Source organism: Rhinatrema bivittatum, chromosome 13 (genome assembly GCF_901001135.1).
Source record: "Rhinatrema bivittatum chromosome 13, aRhiBiv1.1, whole genome shotgun sequence".
Lineage (NCBI taxonomy): Eukaryota > Metazoa > Chordata > Amphibia > Gymnophiona > Rhinatrematidae > Rhinatrema > Rhinatrema bivittatum.
The window spans coordinates 54,329,904-54,351,371 of record NC_042627.1 but is presented as its reverse complement, the minus strand read 5'-3'; the positions used below and the strand labels follow the sequence as shown (position 1 = coordinate 54,351,371).

General features: G+C 41.4%; 1 protein-coding gene across 1 annotated transcript in view; it reads right to left on the bottom strand.

The window, feature by feature from the left end:
- Positions 1-21,468, bottom strand: part of AP4E1 (adaptor related protein complex 4 subunit epsilon 1) — a 65,005-nt gene that overhangs the window by 23,010 nt on the left and 20,527 nt on the right. The window contains 7 exon segments of the mRNA XM_029574863.1: positions 2,553-2,688; positions 11,614-11,728; positions 13,763-14,065; positions 14,424-14,542; positions 18,093-18,205; positions 19,921-19,978; positions 19,981-20,059. Coding sequence (XP_029430723.1) covers positions 2,553-2,688; positions 11,614-11,728; positions 13,763-14,065; positions 14,424-14,542; positions 18,093-18,205; positions 19,921-19,978; positions 19,981-20,059 — 923 coding nt within the window.

Genomic DNA, 21,468 nt, shown 5'->3' with positions numbered 1-21,468 from the left:
TCCTTGAGGCACTTTCAGGTCTATCACTGTAAAGTAGGACTAGTTTGGCACCACCAAGACATTGCCATGATCTTCCAAAAGTCAGTAGGTTTTTTTTTTGTTTTTTTTTAAATTTAAAATCAATTATACTCCATTCGTTCAAATACCATTCATTCTAGATGCATCATATGAAGTCACATTCCACATCAGCATTCAAAACAGACAATATTACACACAAAGATTAAAACAAATAATTCAAGTAAATAAATATCAATTCATAGGCTACTGACAGCAAAAACACAGTAAAACTAAAATCTGTCACCTAAGCTTTTAAGGCAAAGCTTTCTGAAAATAAAATGCTTTCAATGTTTTTTAAACAACATTTGGCATTCTGAGACTGGTCCCAGCCATCAAGAAGCCCCATCGGGTATCTTGAAGACGAGCCTCCTTAATGGAAGGTGTTATTAATAGTTTATCTACGGAGCATAACATATGACCAAGTGGGAATACCTGCAATAAATTACGAAGGTTCTTTGGACCTTCCACATAAAGTACTTTAAAGATTAATGTAACACTAAAATTTAATCTTTGAGCAAAAGGTAACCGAAGAAGCTCTTGTAACTTTGGAGAGATATGATTTATGGATGCACTAGAGATAAGCAACAGATAAAGTAAATTACAGTAGTCAATCGAGGTAAAAATTAAAGCCTGAACCACTGTACGAAAGCCATCTTTACATAAAATGTACTTAAGCTGCCTCACCATTTAAAAACTGTGTTGAAATCCTGCTTTTTATCTAGGGCTTCAAAGTTACCTGGAAGTCCAATATGACTCCTATGTTTCGCAGCTCTGTAGAGAAAGCAATTATCTGCAGCGATGGCAGAGATTCAGATGGGGCTGCAGGCTCACCCAAGACTGCTTCAGTCTTTGTAAAATTTTAAAGTTAATTTGAGGTCAACCATATGTTTCCAGCCTAAATATAAGAAGGGGTAGATTTTAAAAGATTTGTGCGTGATTTTGTGCAGGCGGCATGTGCGCGGGGGGGGGGGGGGGGATTTTTGCAAATTATGCCCGGCGACGCAATCAGGCCTCCCCCTGTTCCTTATCCCCCTACCTAAACTCCCTCCCTCTTCCCTCTCCTCCCCACCCCCTAAACCCTTCCTAGCTATCCTTTTTTTTTTGCTTTTCAACTTACTTCAGGGCTGGAGCTGAAATAAGTTGCGTACGCCAGCCGGCTACCAGCGCAAGAATCATCGGGACAGCATACAATGGCATACGATGTCCTGCCCCTTCAGAGAGGCCCAGCACTTGTGCGTGTACTGGAGTTTGTGTGTGTGTGTGGCCGAGCCCTTTTTTAAATGCATGCAGCTATACATGTCCTATACAGGAGGGAGGTAAGAAGGAAGCCACTGCTGAAGAAAAGCCATACAGCATTTGCAAAGAAACACTTAGAGGACACTGCACACATATGGCGCAATGTTCTGTGGTCTGATGAAACCAAAGTTAAGTGATGTGAGTAGCACATTACTCTAACACCATCCCAACAGTAAAGATGATGGTAACAGAATTATGCTGTGGGGATGTTTGGAGCAGTGCAGACAGAGAGGCTTGTGCAGACTCGGGGAAAGATGGATGGTGCAAAGGACAGGCAGATCCTGGGGGAAAATCTGTTCCAATTTGCCACAGAGCTGGAACTAGGGAGAAAATTCACCTTTTAGCAGGACAATGATCCTCAGTACAAAGTGAAAGCAACATCGAAGTGGCTCAGCAAGAAGGTAGTGAATGTCCTCAAGTGGCCCAGGCAAAGCCCAGACCTGAATGCAATAGAAAATCCGTGTGAATCGAAGACAGCAGTACACAGATGATCGCCAGCCAACTTGAAAGAGTTTGAGCTCTTCTGCCAAGGAGAATGGGCAAAACGTCATCATCCCACTGTGCAAAGTTGGTAGACACGTGTCCTAAATGACTCATGACTCATTTCTGCAAAAGGGGCTTCCACAATATACTGTCAATGGGTGTGCAGACTTATGCAATCAAGACTTTCACTCTACACGTTCATTGTGAAATAAAACTTATAGAAATGATCCAAAAGTAGCTAATAAATTTTAAAAAAACAAAAAACCAACCTTCTACTTTAATGATTTTGTATTTATATTTTTTTAGACAGCAGAATATGAACAACCTACAAGGGTGTGTAGACTTTTGCAAGATGCTGTATACATCAATTGTGGATCTTGATGATACTAATCAGAAATGACCAAACCAGTCAGTCAGATTAAAACCTTAACCGTAAAGTGATATAAGAACTTGTTCTATGTCTCTAGAGATGAACTTTTCCTGCCAGTTTTTCAGGCTCCCTCTCAACTAGTAAACAGCAGATTTCTGCCACAAACCTCCTCTGGTTTAAGATTGCGTTGGGATTAATTAAAAGAGCTTAAGAAATGTAAATGGTCTCTTAAATTTCTGAATGCACACATTTGTTTACAACACATACACCCAGAGCTAATGGACAGAGTGGGCAGAACATCTGAAATCAGACGTGTTGGTTTATTTAAAGCCCCCCAGTCACTTACTCTTTCAGCCCAGCTTCAGTGCTGGTGCCAGAGAGCTCTGAACCCAGAGAGAGGCCCGAAGGAGACTGCCTTCCAGTGACACCAGAAGATGGGAGGCTTGAAGAAAACGACAGCCCATAAGGCTCAAAGCTGAGAGCTGCAACAAAACACACAGAAAATTCTCAATACTTCTGAAGTTAAAAGTTGATATATTAAATCAGGACTCCCCAAATCACCCAGGCACAGAGCACATTTTTTCTGGCCCTACTACTTTTTCCTACCAAAAACAGTCAGCAACGCAGGACCCATGCCAGCGCATCACTGAAGGGTATGCCTCAGGGAAGGGGAGAGATGCCAAATTTCAAATAAAAAAGGAAATTAACAACAAATTAAAAATAAGATCTTTAAGGCCGTCGCCGCCCCTCCCCCCTACAGCTATGCTGCAAATTTGTGTTCCACTCCCCCCAGCTCAGCAAATAAATCCTTCAAGGGGACGGTTATCTGGATAACGCTAACATTCAGCTTTGTCCAGTTAGGTTATCCGGGTAAGTCTGGTTCTGCCAGAGAGCAGTCCTAACGTTGTCCAGATAACTTGGACTTTATCCATATTTATTCAGCAGAACACATAACCGGCAGCATACCGCTGAATATGTGAATAACGCTAGCTGGGTAACTTCACCCAGATAATGTACTCAGACCTTGCACTGCTGAATACAGAGCTCAGTAAATAGTTCACATTTCATCTGTTGTGCTTTCTTTGGATGCTGTATTCTAAATAAAATAGACCCCTAAGAATTCAATCCATACAAATACAAAGAGGATTTGTTTAGCCTTAGCTATCCTCTGACTGCTCCGTATTTCTCGGAGCAGGATAACCCATGTGTCCATAGTATACTTTGCTACTCCATGCTGAAATGCAGAGACATTTCACCACATGGGGGAGCCCTTTGACAAGAAGTGGCAGAACTTCCCAGGTGCCATTCAATGATAAGCTCTAGGGGAATTCTAAAGTCATTATTTTCAGCAAGGGCCTGAAAGCTTTCCCTTATTTTCATCAAGATTTCTCTCATGTTAGATATCAAATACCATGTTTGATATAGTGTAACACCAACTCGTAACCATACATGGAAGAGCACCTTCACAAACACACGTGGGCCAGCCTAGTGCCCAATCTGGGTTCAGTTCTTGGATCAGGGCTAAGGATGCTTCAGAGGCAGTGCACACATCCCCTAGTGCCTGGACTCGGGGTCCAAGTTCTGAAAAGCAGCCAGGATTTGTGGCCTTCAACTGACTATTGCTAGGAGTGAAATATATATATATGTATATTCAAAAAAAGATATGGGAAAGATATATGACCAAAGACAGAGCTTTTTCAATAGCAGGCCCATCTATCTGGAATAACATCCCAGCAAATCTCAGATTGGAACCCTGCCTCTTAACCTTCAGAAAAAGACTAAAGACGTGGCTCTTTCACCAAGCCTTCCCAGATCCACCTAATAATCACTAGTTCAAGCCTCACGTCCTACAAGGTTTTCGACACACTTCCTCCTGAACAATGGACACTGGCATTTCCAGGTTAAAGCATAAGCTCTAACCCGTTAAATTATTCGTATCACGTTATATTTATTCTACCTGCCTTTATCTTCCTTCCAGCTTGTTTTAAGCTTCCAAGTTTCCATTCCTTGTTGATTGTAACTTTGACTTATTCCTTTTTTCCTTTGTTATCTATTGTGTACCAGAATTGTTACCTCAGTTTACCCTTGTTAAAATGTAAACCGATCTGATATGGTTATCTACTATGAAGGTCGGTATAAAAAACTGTTAAATAAATAAATAAAATAAATATATCTCAGGTAGTTGCGAATGCAGGCTCACGGCACCGTAGCCCAACAGAAACCAGTTCCCATTAAGCTGGAAACTTAAAAAGGAACAGGAAGAAACTGCTGGCTCCCGCTCCCACTCCCTCCCCCTCCAAATAAATAAGAAACACATATCAGAACCTAAGGCTTGCCACACTGGAACAGCCAGGTTCCAAAAGTGGCCAAGCTAGTTAGGATGGAAGTCAAGCACACATGATAGTTTCACAGCGGGAGAAAGAGTTATGCTCAGGGGTGGCTGAAGGAAATGGATGAGATTGCACCCCACTCCCCTTCCCGGCACGGTACAGGTCAGATCATCAAGAAGGCCCTTTCGGTGAATCTGAATGCTGCAGAAGGGGGAAAGCAGGGGGTCAGAGTTCCCCGTGTCAGTGATAATGTGTCTAGGAAGCTGGCAGCCCTGCCACACTCCCAGGAGCCCTCAGAAGTGGGAGATGGGTGAATGGTGGAGGTCTGTTGGGAAAACAGAACAAGCCAGCCTGCTATAGATCCCTACATAGAAACATGGCAGCAGAATACCTCACCTCAATCACATGTGCAGATTACAGACAGAGCCTCACCCAATACAGAATAAAGAGACCATAAAGTCTCAACAGAAATGAACTGGAAACCTCAAACCAGACTGCGTGCAGAGCAATAATGGAAAAATAGAAATGCCACTCCTCAAAGAATACAAATCATCAATCATAATAGTAAAAACATACTAATAAAAAGAATAGCAGCCAATAATTAAAAACTCATAAAAATTATATCATTTCCACAAACATCAATAATATTTCAAAATAGCAGACATCAAACAACACCTATATAAGGCATGCTGGAAATGGTATATAGGTCAATTAGGTGCGGGGGTGGCTACTCAAAGGGGGCAAAACCTGAAAGTGGACTGTTACAATTATATATTGTTAAAACTGAGGTGCATAAAGAACAAATGTACTTTGAGGCTGTGTTTGTACTTTATGTTTAATAAACAGTTTGAACATAAAAAGAAAAATTTCCCGCTTTCCATACCTGAGAGCTTTTGATTTCCAGTCACCCTGAGATTTCCATGATTACTGCAGGGCAGGGAGGGGGAATGGGGAATTTTTTCCTCTTATATACACACAAACCCAAAGTCACGCTGTCTCTCACACACACAAATGCTTACATACATGCTCCTTCTCACAGGAGCTCACACACACTCAAACAGACTTTAGCCCAAATTTTCAAAGGGGACTTCTGCAAGCAAGCCACATACTTTTGAAAATTGGACATGGTTGTGAAAATGATTTCCTGCCCCAACACTATCCCCAGGAACGCCTCTTTGCAGGATGCAGAAAAGTAAATGCAAAATTGCTTCCATGCATACTTGTGTGTACAACCCCTCGTGAAAATTTTCAAAAAAGCCCATTTTTTTTAAGCGTACAAATGCTTTTGAAGTTTACTCCCATAGAATTTAAACAGCACTGCATTACTTCAAAGAAATGGGATATTAGAGTAACTACAGACAGCAAATGTATCTCACTACACCTATTTCAATGCATTGCATCTTTACATAAGAACATAAGAACATGCCATACTGGGTCAGACCAAGGGTCCATCAAGCCCAGCATCCTGTTTCCAACAGTGGCCAATCCAGGCCACAAGAACCTGGCAAGTACCCAAAAATTAAGTCTATTCCATGTTACTGCTGCTAGTAATAGCAGTAGCTATTTTCCAAGTCAACTTAATTAATAGCAGGTAATGGACGTCTCCAAGAACCTACCCAATCCCCTTCTATACACAGCTATACTAACTGCACCAACCACATCCTCTGGCAACAAACTCCAGAGTCCAATCGTGCGTTGGGTAAAAAAGAATCTTCTCCGATTAGTTCCAAATGTGCCACACGCTAACTTCATGGAGTGCCCCCTAGTCTTTCTACTATCCGAAAGAGTAAATAACCGATTCACATCTACCCGTTCTAGACCTCTCATGATTTTTAAACACCTCTATCATATCCCCCCTCAGCCGTCTCCTCTCCAAGCCGAAAAGTCCCAACCTCTTTAGTCTCTCCTCATAGGAGAGTTGTTCCATTCCCCTTATTTTGGTAGCCCTTCTCTGTACCCTTTCCATCGCAATTATATCTTTGAGATGCGGCGACCAGAACTGCACACAGCACTCAAGGTGCGGTCTTCACCATGGAGCGATACAGATACATCACGAAATCTTCTGTTCTATTCACCATTCCCTTTCTAATAATTCCCAACATTCTGTCCGCTTTTTTGACTGCCGCAGCACACTGAACCGACGATTTCAATGTGTTATCCACTATGACACCTAGATCTCTTTTTTGGGTTGTAGCACCTAATATGGAACCTAACATTGTGTAACTATAGCATGGGTTATTTTTCCCTCTATGCATCACCTTGCACTTATCCACATTAAGTTTCATCTGCCATTTTGATGCCCAATTTTCCAGTCTTACAAGGTCTTCCTGCAATTTATCACAATCTGCTTGTGATTTAACTACTCTGAACAATTTTGTATCATCTGCAAATTTTATTATCTCACTCGTCGTATTTCTTTCCAGATCATTTATAAATATATTGAAAAGTAAGGGTCCCAATACAGATCCCTGAGGCACTCCACTGCCCACTCCCTTCCACTGAGAAAATTGTCCATTTAATCCTACTCTCTGTTTCCTGTCTTTTAGCCAGTTTGCAAGCCACGAAAGGACATCACCACCTATCCCATGACTTTTTACTTTTCCTAGAAGCCTCTCACGAGGAACTTTGTCAAACGCCTTCTGAAAATCCAAGTATACTACATCTACTGGTTCACCTTTATCCACATGTTTATTAACTCCTTCAAAAAAGTGAAGCAGATTTGTGAGGCAAGACTTGCCTTGGGTAAAGCCATGCTGACTTTGTTCCATGAAACCATGTCTTTCTATATGTTCTGTGATTTTGATGTTTAAAACACTTTCCACTATTTTTCTTGGCACTGAAGTCAGGCTAACCGGTCTGTAGTTTCCCGGATCACCCTTGGAACTCTTTTTAAATATTGGGGTTACATTAGCTATCCTCCAGTCTTCAGGTACAATGGATGATTTTAATGCTAGGTTACAAATTTTTACTAATAGGTCAGAAATTTCATTTTTTAGTTCCTTCAGAACTCTGGGGTGTGTACCATCTGGTCCAGGTGATTTACTACTCTTCAGTTTGTCAATCAGGTCTACCACATCTTCTAGGTTCACTGTGAGATTTGATTCAGTCCATCTGAATCATTGCCTATGAAAACCTTCTCCAGTACGGGTACCTCCCCAACATCTTCTTCAGTAAACACCGAAGCAAAGAAATAATTTAATCTTTCCGTGATGGCCTTATCTTCTCTAAGTGCCCCTTTAACCCCTCGATCATCTAACGGTCCAACTGACTCCCTCACAGGCTTTCTGCTTCGGATATATTTTAAAAAGTTTTTACTGTGAGTTTTTGCCTCTACAGCCAACTTCTTTTCAAATTCTCTCTTAGCCTGTCTTATCAAGGTCTTACATTTAACTTGCCAACATTTATGCATTACCCTATTTTCTTCTGTTGGATCCTTCTTCCAATCTTTGAATGAAGATCTTTTGGCTAAAATAGCTTCTTTCACCTCCCCTTTTAACCATGCCGGTAATTGTTTTGCCTTTGTTCCACCTTTCTTAATGTATGGAATACATCTGGACTGTGCTTCTAGAATGATTTTTTTTATTTTTTTTTTTTTTAACAATGACCACGCCTCTTGCACATTTTTTACTTTTGTAGCTGCTCCTTTCAGTTTTTTTTCTAACAATTTTTCTCATTTTATCAGTTTCCCTTCTGAAAGTTTAGCACGAGAGCCGTGGATTTGCATACTGTTCCTTCTTCCAGTCATTAATTCAAATTTGACCATATTATGATCACTATTGCCAAGCGGCCCCACCACAGTTACCTCTCTCACCAAGTCCTGTGCTCCACTGAGAATTAGATCTAAAATTGCTCCCTCTCTCGTCGGTTCCTGAACCAATTGCTCTATAAAGCTATCATTTATTCCATCCAGGAATCCAGCTATCATTTATTCCATCCAGGAATCAAATAGATGCTCTATAAAAACACTGAAATAAAAGTCAAGGTGCACGCAGCTAAACAAAAAAAAAAAACAAAAAAAAAAGTACTACCTACAGAACATCTGTGACTAGCCTTCACGAGTCACACGCTTTTTATCTGGACAAAACTAAAACTCACAAGCTTATCACAAGTATATTTAGTCCAGGAAAAAAAGTACCACCTACAACTTGTTTGTGATCTTTGTTTCTAGGCATCCCAAGTGGACTAACACTGATACTTTATTCCAAAAATACCGAAAATCTGAGCATACCACAGAATAACTGTAAAAAGAAAACCAAGAATTCTCCATTCATATATTAATTAGCAGGTGTGACTTGAACAGTGTTTAAAAAAGCAGCAACAGGCAAGCGCTAGCTCGCATACTATGTGTGTGGTCATCGCTGCCAGTGGACAAGAACAGTGTGGGCTCCCAATTAGCAAGAGAAGGGGCTATCAGTCCAGCAGAACCCATCTAAAAACCAAACTACTTGTAACAGTAAGAACAGCCTGCAAAGCATCGGGTTTTGAATTCTGGAATGTAAGTACATTTTAAGAAAACCCACTCTTGCCTGAAGTTTTCTGCGTCTTTTCTCCTGAGAGGGAGCGAACTGGAATCTGTTGCATAGTCTCAGTTGAGTGTTGTAAGAGGCGTCACTGTGTGCGTCTTAATGACGACAGGCAGGGGTGGAGGGTGGCAGGGAGCCAGAGGCAGAGCAAGGTAGCCTAAGAGAATAAATTCCAGCTCCTCAGTTGAGAGCTGGTAAACACAAGGCTTGTTGAACTGAGCAGTCTGCAAGGCGAGAATGTGGCTGCATGCATCTCTTACAAATGAGGCTCTGTGTTAGTCTGCTCTGTGGGAGCAGTGGGTATTCTAGCACTCCCAACACTGAGCAAACTCTTTCACTGTGTCCAGAGAGGGGTTATTTGTGGTGAGGTTTAGCACCTTCAAATCATTTTGGAAAGTTGACTCCTATGGTCTACAGCATGAAGAAATCTGAGTGTGGGGGAAGAGATGAATCAAAATCATGCCTGTATGTGCACATCTAATGCTGTACTGAGTCAATGAGGAGGTTATGCATCTGTAACCAAGGTTTCCCCAGTGTAAATGGGCACCATATAAACTAAAAGCAAAAATAAAACTATAAAAAGCAAGATGAAAAGTGGCTGTTTGTTCAAGCTTTTAGCTGAGTGGGCCATGTTTTATGTTTTTCTGATATATAATATATAATCAACTGATTATTTTTTTAATCATTTTTGTGTTATGTTTTTGGATACGGTTTTATTATTGATATGATCAATTAGTTATATTAGGTTTTTATGAGTTCTTTGGTTTTTAATTATGTTACTCACACTGGGATTATGATTTAATGTGATCAATAAATCAAACACGTGGTAACAGAAAATAAGAAACTTAAAAAGATGGAAAAAGAGTAGAAATGAACAGAGGAGGAATGCCGTTGTAGTCAAATGGCAAAGAATGTTGCATTCAAGGTCAGAAACCTATAAGTAATAACTCCATTGGGATGCAGCACAATGTGGGGTACATTTTCAAAAAACAGCGCACGCGCAAACAAAAGTACGCTGGCGCTGCCTATTCCCTTATGCGCGTAACCCTTTTAAAATCCGGCCCTATGTGCTTTTGTATTTCCTCTAATACAGGAGTGTTCTGGAAACATGTTTTGCTTTGTTTTTTTTAATAGTCCTCTTTTCAGACACTTCAAAGCAATAATATGCATGAGACAATGAATATGCATGAGACAAATTTGCATATACGGAATCTCCATGGTATGCAAATGTATCTCCTGCATATTCATCGTGGATATCCTGAAAACCCGACTGGCTGTGGGGTCCCCAGGACAGGTTTGGGAAGCCTTGCATTAAGGTTTTTTCCCCACAGACACAGACTGGAAGAAATGTCTTAATGAATCAGGCCCTTAGTGTCTAAAGAAGAAACACATCATTCTGCAAACCATGCTGATGGGCTTGGCATTCAGTAGCGTTGTTGGTGAACAGGATTGCTTAGATTTACATATCACTTACACAATTTATGTTAAAAACGCTCCAAGTGGATAGCAAATGGATACCAACAAGGACATGGAGAACAAATACAGACACACCAAAAGACCAAATGCTTCTTCCCTGTAAGGTAAATTTTAAAAAGGACACGATTTTATAACATGCACACATCACTGCACGCATGTTATAAAATCCGGATATTCGCGCGGATATGTGCATGTGGGTGCCCATTCACGCACACAAGGGGGGGATTTTATTTAAAAGCGCACGGTGACATGATTGGGCCTTCCCCAGTTCCCTAACCCTCTGACTATCCTCACTCCCTTTTCCCCTTTCTGCCCCAACCCCTAACCCCCAGCTCACCTAAATTTTGGGGTTTTAAAACTTACCTGCTCTCACGAGAAGAGAGTTCCGCGCACTGGCTGGCTGCTGGTTAGCGCTGTCCCAGCCGGCCTCTGCCCAGACCCCGCCCCTTTTTAGAAACCCAGCTCTTCAGAGTGTACCAGGAGATACGCGGGTGGCTGGGCCACTTTTACAATGCGCTCAGCCACGTGCATATCTCCCAGCATTTGCGCGTGCCAGGGTTTGAAAACTGACCCGCACGTGTGCATGAAAGAATGTGCACGCAGTGTGTGTGAAATGTAATTTTACACGCATATTGGCTGTGCAACTTTCTAAAGGAACATTTCTGTAGGTAAAGCACTACATTATGCATAGCGGACCCTTTGAAAATTACCCTCATTATGGACATTGAGGTGCTGAGGCCCAGAGAGAGTACAAGAAAGAACAGGTACTGCAACTAACTTATGAGCAAACTGAAGGGGCTAGCATGGGACAAAACTTCTCTTCCAAGTCACTGGCTACTCGAGATTTTAACTCACTTAAATCATGCAGAGGATATAAACTGAAAGAGATGGTCATTCTACAAATGCAGAAAACATTTGAACATTACTAATCCAAGCCAGATTCTGATTACTGAGCTGGAAAACAAAGGCTATTTGGCTGTCAATCTTGTTGTAACATACAATCTAGGTTTTTTGGTTTTTTTTTTTATTACATTTATAATAAAGCAACTATGGATTTTAAAAGTTTATGGATATTCACCTTTTTCTTGAGAAAGTTTTTCCTCCTGGCGCTGGTGGTGAGGCTTATATGGAGCTGCCCCACAACCAAGTGCTTCAGCCACAAACCCATCCAGGAAAGACAGAGAAGCATCTACCTACATTAAATTTAAAATGAGAAAAGTAAAAATTAGTGCAGCAGGCCCATTTTAGGATACGATTAAGCTACAGCTTTCCAGAATTAGACAAGCAGTGTCTGCCTGGACTCCTTACTGATCTGAGTCCTTCAGCAACTGTAATCCATCATAACCAAGGAGAACTAACCTCTTCACTATAATGATTCCACCAAGGCTTAATCCAAGGTCCCGGGCCCACAAGACCTCATATGCTAACTCACCATAGTGTTGGTACAGTGAGCAAACAAGACAGGCCGATAGAGAAAGAAACGTAGGAGAGCGGGCGAGCGCACAGGCCAGTGTCCTGGGCGCGCGATCCAGTAACGAAAAATATGATTAGGGCCCGCGGTAAAAGGAGCGGTGGCTGTCAGTGGGTTTGACAGCCGACGCTCAATTTTTCCGGCGTCGGTTCTCGAGCCCGCTCACAGCCATGGGTTCGGAAACCAGACGCCGGCAAAATTGAGCATCCGGTTTTCAACCCGCGAGCTGATTTTAAATTTTTTATTTTTAATTATTTTTTACTTTTGGGACCTCCGACTTAATATCGCCATGATATTAAGTCGGAGGGTGTACAGAAAAGCAGTTTTTACTGCCTTTCTGCACATTTTCCTGGTGCCGGCAGAAATTAACACCTACCTTTGGGTTGGCGCTAATTTCTGAAAGTAAAATGTGCGGCTTGGCTGCACATTTTACTTACTGTATCGTGAGGGAATGACTAATAGGGCCATCAACATGCATTTGCATGTTGTTGGCGCTATTAGTCTCGGGGGGGATGGAAGCGTGTTTTCGACACGCTATTACCCCTTACTGAGTAAGGGGTAAAGCTAGCTAGGCTACATTTCATTATGTTGCTATTTTCGGAGAATAAATATATAGCAATAGGTGAACAATAGTACAGCAGAGCCCCTTTTATACAAAGATCTGTTATCTGGAAAAATGTATAATATCCGGAATGAGGACACAGTGTTGTCACAGAGCCCTACAGAATTCAAAAAGGAGCAAGCATAAGTAGAAGCTCCTAGGGGTAGAACTTGATCCTAATCTCACTATGGAATCCCACATCTAAGGTAGCGAAAGCATCCATGTATGTACTTTTGCCAGATTTAGCAACTACATAATTACTTCAATCAGCAAACTTGGCATCTGTTATCCATTCACTCATCACCTAGATTACTGTAACTCTTTTGCATGGTGTTTTCCAGACCTACTTCAAACAACTCCAATTTGTGCAAAACACAGTGGCCAAATCAGACCAAATAAGATCCATCCTGAACTGGGGTTGCACAGGGCAGCAGTTACTACACTTAACAGAATAAAAACTAAATAAATAAAATTGAAAGAAAACATAATTAAAGCTTGCTGGGCAAACTGGATGGACCACTTGGGTCTTTTTCTGCTGTTAATGTTACTATGTTTACAGACTTCACTGGCTACCCATTGGAACCAGGACTAAATTCAAAATCCTGTTTTGCCTTTAAATGTGTTAATAAACAGGCCCTGGAGTAACATGCTTGTCTCCTTACTTTCTACATCCCTGCCAGAGAGCTGCAATACTCACTAAAGGCCCTTCTTTCCTCCCCATACTTGACTTCTGTCAAATTGAACTGCACACAATTAAAGGCCTTCAGCTGCTGTGCTCCCAAGGTTAGGAACGAGGTTCCACTACTCATCTGCCTGGAACCAAACTACCTCACTTTCTGGAAAAAACCAGGACATTAGGAATTTAAGTTTTCCCCACACGTGGACCTCAACTCCATTACACTAGTATACAGTGTTAAGTAGACTAACCATTATTCTTTCTTTTTAAGTCTTAAATTGTCTGTAATCCACTTTGAGACCATATCCGGCAAAAAGTGGAATATCAAATGTTCATAAATAAGATTTAAGTTATGAATGCCTGCCATTAACACTCACTTGTACAGCAGTAATTACAAATGTCATGCTACAGACCGTGTGAAAAACTGCATGCAAAAACAATTCTAAAAATGAATGAAGGAAGGGATGCAGCCATCTTACCACTAGATCCTCACAGCTGGCATTGACCGGGAGCAAACCCTTCATGACGTCCAGGTCTCTGTGAAGATTTTGTAACTCAAAGGCACATTGTCTCAGGCACGTATCAAGAGAAGCACTAAACTTTTCAACTAATTTGTCAACCATGTCAGAAGATGGGGTGAGGGCTGCCAGCTTAGTGATCGCAGTCAGGAGCCAGGTCTTAGTCTCAGTGGTCACAAAGTTGTGTTCGAGAAAAGCACACAGCTTTGCCAGGATACTCTCTGGATGTACATCAGTTTTGAGATAGGAATACTCCCCCAGCACCTGTGAGCAACAGCATTAAGCGACTTCAGTACACCAACAACCTATCTGTAATTATTGTATGCTTGGAGAATAAGTGCATGCTGTTTATGTTAACTTTATATCATAGATCACCGTCTGAATACTGCCAAACTAATCATTTAATGGACCTGTGATTTTCAAAAGTACTTACCATGAAACAGAATGAGAGAGAACCTTTTGGGAAAGGAAACCCTGGCCATTTTTACTGTGAGGTTTGTCAGCTTTATATTTGTATTTTCTTTTAAGAATATATATTTCTTAAAAACTGTGATACAACCTATTCTAAGCAATACTCTTATCTGTGTAAGGCAGATGGCAGCTTTTCATCAAGTTTCCTTACCCAACTGATAACCTGAAGAAACCTCTGGGGATAATGAACATTCTCCTTCTCCAGCAAAGTGAGATAAGACTGGACTGCATAAAGTCTTAGCTGATGGTCTTCTTTTTCATCATCAAATCCTAAGCAGAAAGAGGAAACACATTCTGCTTGGTAATTTCAATTGCAAATATTTTAAAATGTACAATGGAATTCTAAGCAGCACCATAGAAGAGAAGAGAAATACCCGACATTATGGTCTCTCCTCTGCAGAATTCAAAGGTGTGTTAAAAATATACCCAGGTATAAATGTACAGGAGGACAGCATCAAATATCCCCCAGACTGACCCATATACCTGTTTGACAGCATAAGAGAAAAGTACCATCAGCCGACTAGCTCTAGATAATCATTTATGCAGTGCAGGAATTCTGCAGAAAAGCAGCATTAAGGAACTTGCTTTCAGTTCATGCTTAATATATAATGTGGATCATTTTAAGCAAAATAAAAACATGAAAGCCACTGTCAGATGCAGCAGGGCCTCATCAGAAGAGTTATAAATGGGGAAAATAAAGCTCAAAGAAATGCTAGTACATTACCAATAACAGAACCTAATACATACAGTACTACTGAAAAAAAAGCTGTATTCCCCTAATGAGGCCAATCTAAAATCAACTATCCTATAAGAATACAATCAACGAAAACCAGCGAGTGTCCATGTCAGTCAGTCCTTATGCCTGCTAGCCCTTCAGTATTTCTTCAAATACATAAAAAGATTCAATAACCGGCAATACTAGGAGATATAACTCCAGCTGCTCCTGGATACTTACTTCCTGCACTTTTTTTTCCCTTTAATTTAATAGCTCAAAATATAAACTGAATTGTTACACCACAGGAAGGAAAACTGAGAATCATTCAAGGCGGCTCAACCTTTGTTTTTTTAAAAATATTTCCTTGATGGTACCTCTTGAGATTCTTAAAAATTCTATTTAAAAGTTTTCACATCCCTGCTGATTCAGTTCCTCCTATAACCAAGGTTTTTGGGGGTTGTTTTTTTATCTCCCTGGTTTTAGTAGAGGAGATTCTGATGCTCCATCTTTAAAGATGTCTCAGGGTTCCGAGATTTTAGATCTTAGTAGTTTCCTACAGAATTCGCAGTGTGTGGAATCATCTAGGGCGACTTTACTGGTGATATTTGCTTTAGAACATGATAAAGGCTGGACGCTTCAGATGTTTTTTCACAGTATGTATGTTTTTATGGATGTAAGATAGCTTTATTCCCTGATGCAACTAGAGTCACGCATCTGAGGCGGAAAGCTTTTTTGCTGTTGAAACAGAAGGTAATTGCCCTAGGGGCTCAGTTTTGTAATAAATTTTCCTTGTAAATGTTGTATGAAACTGGGGATCAATAACTGTGTTTTTTGATCCTCATCGGCTTGAAAATTTCTTGCAAAAAAATAGGATTTCTTTTTCCCTTATTCTTCATTTTCTATAATCAAGTGTATTCTTGATAAAAAAAAAAAAAATACAAATAGAGAGAAAATTTAAAAAATAACTAAAAATGTGTTTTCTTCTTGGATTAAAAAAAAAGCTCAAACAAAACATTTAAAAGCTGGCACACACCTAAAAAAAAAAGACCAATAAGATACTGGCATGTACTTCTGAAGACTCATGGTGCCTCTCCTCCAGACTCCTTTAATACAACCCTCGTCCTCTAATAAAATGCATTAAAATTACACATTTGTGCCATGCGGAAATCTTGATCTCAATCATGTCTGGGGGAGAAGTCCTACCTTTGTAATGCTTACTGTCTTTATACTAACCCAGCTAATAGAAATCGCCTTACCCTCTCTCCAAGTTAGGGCACCTCTTTTCTTCTTCTTACTCAATGCCAGGAGACATTCATTCTCAAAGTTCTAGCAGAGCTACTAGGGGGTTATCACTAGTGTAAAATGAATTTAAAGCCCCACCACAGAATGCAAGTTGAAACAGATTTCAGCAAAGAGCTAAACCTGAGAAGTGCAGCAGCTGTGACAGGGTGAGGCCCTTAGGCCTGTGTTTCACACTAGTCAATTAGTGGAGATTTTGTTCAATCAGAAGCAAGGAATTAGAAAATCTAAAATAAAGGATAATCTCCAAAACTCTGGATTAGGCTAGCAGCAGGGCTGGATTTAGGGCAAATGGAGCCCTGAAAGATGAGCATTCCCCACCCCCCTCTCAACTGATGACACCCATTTCTGGGACTGCCTGTAAATCTATTTCTCCCTGCTGCGAGAGCAGAGGATGGCTTCTACTGTACAGCATGGGGGAAAGCCCGTGCGCAGCAGCAATTATGGGACAGGAAAGCTGCACGGATAAAGTGCAGAGAGGAGGCACCCAGGCAAAGGGAGCATGAGCAAGAAGGCAGCGGCGGAGGAAGCCGGAGCCATTAACACACCTTGCTCCTCGAATCTCCCCATCAAGATCTTCAGGCAGCCCAGCTAGGCTGCAAGTCTAGCCAAACTAGGCCTCTCCTGGGTCTTCATGGTGCTCAGGGTGTCACCCTAAGCGGCACCCCCAGGCGACCACCCAGCTTGCCCACCCCAAAAACCAGCTCGGTAAGCTAGCAAAAACGGTTATGGAGCTTTATAGTGGTACTCAGCTTTCCACTTACACCAGCATGAGACATTTATTTCCCAATTTACTAAGACTTTTCTCCCATTCTATGTACATGGGGGAAGGAGAACTTAGTAAATCAGGCCCTTATAGAGGAACCAGAACATTGGGACCCACAGTCAGTATGCTGGGAAATAAACAAATGGAGAAATAAATTTTGTTACAGTTTGCCTTAAATGGACAGGGTCAGGAATGGTAAAATAAGAGACTGTCTGCTTACAGTTGTGCTACAGCAGCACAGAAATGCAAACTGAAGCACTAAGACTCAGGAGCAGCCCATCAGATATTGGCTCAATTCTTTTGCTTCAGTATAGCATAAAATTACAGGTGGCAAATGCTCCATACTCCTATGAGCAAGGTTCCTGATTCAATCCCCACATTAGATTTTCCAGTCCCCAGGCCAGTGGAAGCAGCATTTCCAGGCCCCGAGGGGACACTTGGGCATGGCCCCTAGCAGGTCTACCACATCACTGACTAAACTATGTATTTTCGGGGGTGGGGATGAAATATAAAAAAAGGGAGAAAATTCCCTGGCTGGCTGCAAATGAAGGCTTGTGGTGCACATCCCAACCTTGACTCCAATTAAATTGTAAGTATTTTAAAAAAAAAAAAAAAAAAACCACAAGAGGAGGAGGAGAAAATTGCCAGGTCAAAAAATAAAGAGGCAAGTGAAGCAGAGGCATAAGAGTACTTTTTTTTATCTCAAACAATGCATAAAAATATAATTTGCACTTTAAGATATTTACAGTGATTGGAGAACTTTTGCAAGTTTTTTGTTTTAACTTTCACATGTAATCTAAGGGCCATACAGCAGAGGGGAAAACTGAAGTGTCCACCACTGCAGCATGCCACACCAATAACCAACTTTTTCACATCTGCATGGGGATAATAAAATACTGACATGCCGAAAATGCTAGGCGTCACCAAAATGATGGGAAATGAAAGAGCCACACCAATAACTTTCTCAGAAATCTCCGACATTGACAAAACAAACAGCAATTAAACTGCATTGCCACTGTGGGGTTCTTTTGATTCCTTACCTTCTGCTAGAAGCCTCAAGAAGTTGTTTGGGATGTCAGGATGCATTGTATCTCCACCTACAGAGAAGACCACAGTCATCGTCTGGATGAACCACTCATTGCTGGGGGAATATGTGCCTACAGCGTTAAGGACGGTTACGAGGTTGCTTTGCAAGACAAAGGCCAACATGAAAATCAATGCAAGCGCACTCAACACTTCTAGAATGACTGAGGAGACAGAGGAGAATATTTTGTAAACCAATTAATTGCCCAATACATCTAACTGGGAAATGTATAACTGGGACCATTTCTGTGGGAAGTGCCAAGCACTCCTCAGCTTCTATACGTAACACTCACAGAATTGGGAAAGGTTTTGGGACAGTGTTTGAGAGTATGGTTTCACAAACCATCAAGTGTCATTAAACTGATGACATGAAAACAGCTGCCCTAAGTAGTTTCTTCAAATAGGAGGGGGGAGGGCAGAAGACACCTTTTCATCCAGATATTCGCCTGGATATGGAGTTTACTGAATCACTGTTGGTGAGAACCATCCAGAAAATCAACAAAAAGTTTCTCGTCCATGGCATAAAATAGTGCTTCTCAACCAGCATGCCATAGCACACTGCTGTGCACTGGAAACGTTCTTCCTGTACTGCAGAGCTGACAGCCCCAGCATGAAGCTGCCTCCCAGGCCTGTGCATGCGACTCTATTGGGCAGTGCCTCAGGTCTCCTTACTTGCTGTTCCAGCCACTCCTCTTGTCCCCACTGCAGCTGGAGCAGAAAGAGAACAGAATCCCTGGTTAGACTCCTGATAAGGAACGGGTTTGACTGCCTTCTACTGAAGAAGCAATTCCACCTTCAGCTGCAATTGGGAAGATTGAGAAGGGTCAGGGCTGAAGACCAAAATCCACTGGGTCAGAGGTGGGCAAGAGAAGCTGAAATATAAGCTTAAAGGAATGAATGGGTGAAGATTCCCATCTCTCTCTATTTCCTCAATCAAGAGTCCAATGACTTCTCGCTCCTGAACAAGAAATGGCTCTAGTGCTTAACCTCGCTGCAAGGCTTCGAGCTCTTACCCACCAGCACTTTCCTTAGAGCCACCATCTTCCGGGGGCGGTACTTCTGCACGCTAGGGGATATCTGGCCATAACTGCAGCAGCTGGAGGAGGCATGGTCTGAGCTCAGGCAGCGATAGCAGACTGAGTGCGTATGTGAGATTAATATCTGGCACCCTCTGATGCAAGCCTTAAAACAGACGACTGTGGGCTTCCACACGTTTTAAGTTTTTTTCTAAAGAACATGAGGAGCTGCCGAGGCAGCAGCAGAAAATCAGAAGAGGCAGCTAAAGGCACTAAGGCCAAAAACAAAGCATTTTAAAGAGACTGGGACACATTCATGCAGTAGGTTGGATGAAGAGAGACTGAGGGGCTTGAGAGGCAAGCTCAGTAAAGTACTGAGCTCTGAGAGCTGGGTCTGTGTCAGCACCATCAGATGTTATGCCTAAATCATTCCTGTTTGCTGACCCAGAAATACTCAAATTAAAATACTTCTTGGCTGACAAGACTCAGTTGCTGATCTTGATTTTGGCATCGGGGGGTGGAAGGGGGAGTTAAACTAAGCAGACAAGTGCAGATAAGAACAGCCACAAATCCAGATTTGTGTGCAACTGACTGAGTCACATGGTATTGCTTCTGAGGGAAAAAGAAAACACTGCAAGGAACTTTTGAGCAGAATGACAATTTAGTAAGGACAAAACGATGCAGATGCCTTCATAAAGGCAAAGAGCTGATAACAGAATGGCACATAGTGAAACAAGCTGTTTTACAAGTGACGCACATAAAAGGATATTTTTCAACAAGCTCTGCTATTTTGCCAGTTAAGTTTATAATGGTATATTCTTCCTTGCTTGTCTTAAATAATCAAGCATTTTTTGGACTATAGCGGTTACATTCTGTCCATTGGTAATTCTGTACAGAAGCTCTAGCGTCTGTGGAAGAAACAAGGATTATTAAACTAGCAAAAACACAAAGTTCAAATGCAGATAAGCCAAACTGACTAAAATTTAGTTACAGCCTAAATGGAATAACTGTTGGATTGTAGTTTTACTATCTCATTTCCTCAAGAAACTGGCTTGCAATTTCTTATGCAAACACATGCTTCTGTAACCATTTAGTGTTTTTAATCACACCACATTAGGATTTCAGAAGGGGAAAATTGTCTGACCAGAAACAATATGTACTCTGACACCACCATTTTTGTTGAAGCTAAGTTTGAAATGAATCAGTCAGCCCCTACAGCTTGCAGGATTTGTCTCTCTCTGACAGGTGTGGCCAAGTCCAGTTCTCAGGCCAGGTTTTCAGGACATTTGCAATGAATATGCATGAGATATATTTGCATGTACTGCCTCTACTGTATCAAATTTACCTCATGCATATTCATTGTGGATATCCTAGAAAACAAACCTGTTTGTGGTTTTTGAGGACAGGAGTTGGCCATCCCTGTTCTATGCCCTAGAGAACAGTAGGAGCTGCACCCAAATGAGCAAGTAGGTATGTGGGATCTGCGCTATGAGCTGAGGACAGTCCCTTTTTGGCTATGACTGAGGGCCTGCATAACATGGGGTGGCCTGACCTCTTTGGGGGATGAATGATATTATGACCATTGCTACACACATCATTAGAAAAGAGCCAGGTCCTCAGAGAGGCCTGTCACTTTAGAATAATCCCCAATGATATATCATTGCAGTAATACTGCATCCAGCTATGAACTCAGTCGTTCACAAGCTCTGTGCAAATTTCCCTTCTCTCTTTTGTAAATGAAGGCTTAACAATTTTGTTACTGAATAGTATGCTGTACTGAAATGATTTTTCCTTCATCTGTTTTGAGCAGAAATGTTACTTATGTCTGCTATCGTAGTTAATACAGTATTTTTTTAATATATTAATTAATATTTACTACTTGGCATTGAGAGCTGTTTTTAAGACCTTTGGGGGCAATAATCAAACTGCCCATATTGGTGCAAACTTTACAGCTATTTGTTTTTTTTTACCTGCAGGGTTTGCACCAATAATTATCAAAGCACATTTATGCGAGTGGTTTTGCTTTGCTTGTTGCTCCTAGAGAAGGGACCAGTGGTGACCTGCACCTGGTTTTTCCTGCAGATACTTTTTCCAAACAGAACAAAGCACAGAATTTTGAAAATCCAAATCTATGTGCACTGTTGACCCTGCCCACAGGAACGCTTCTGTAGTATACAGGTTAAAGTATGTTTGTTGTACTTTTCCTTGCACAGAGGGTAGGCATTTTTCTAAAAGCCCATTCCGGGTAACAGGAAATTGTTTTGAAAAATTACTCTAAACAACATTAAGGGGTAGATTTTTAAAAAATACGCGAGAG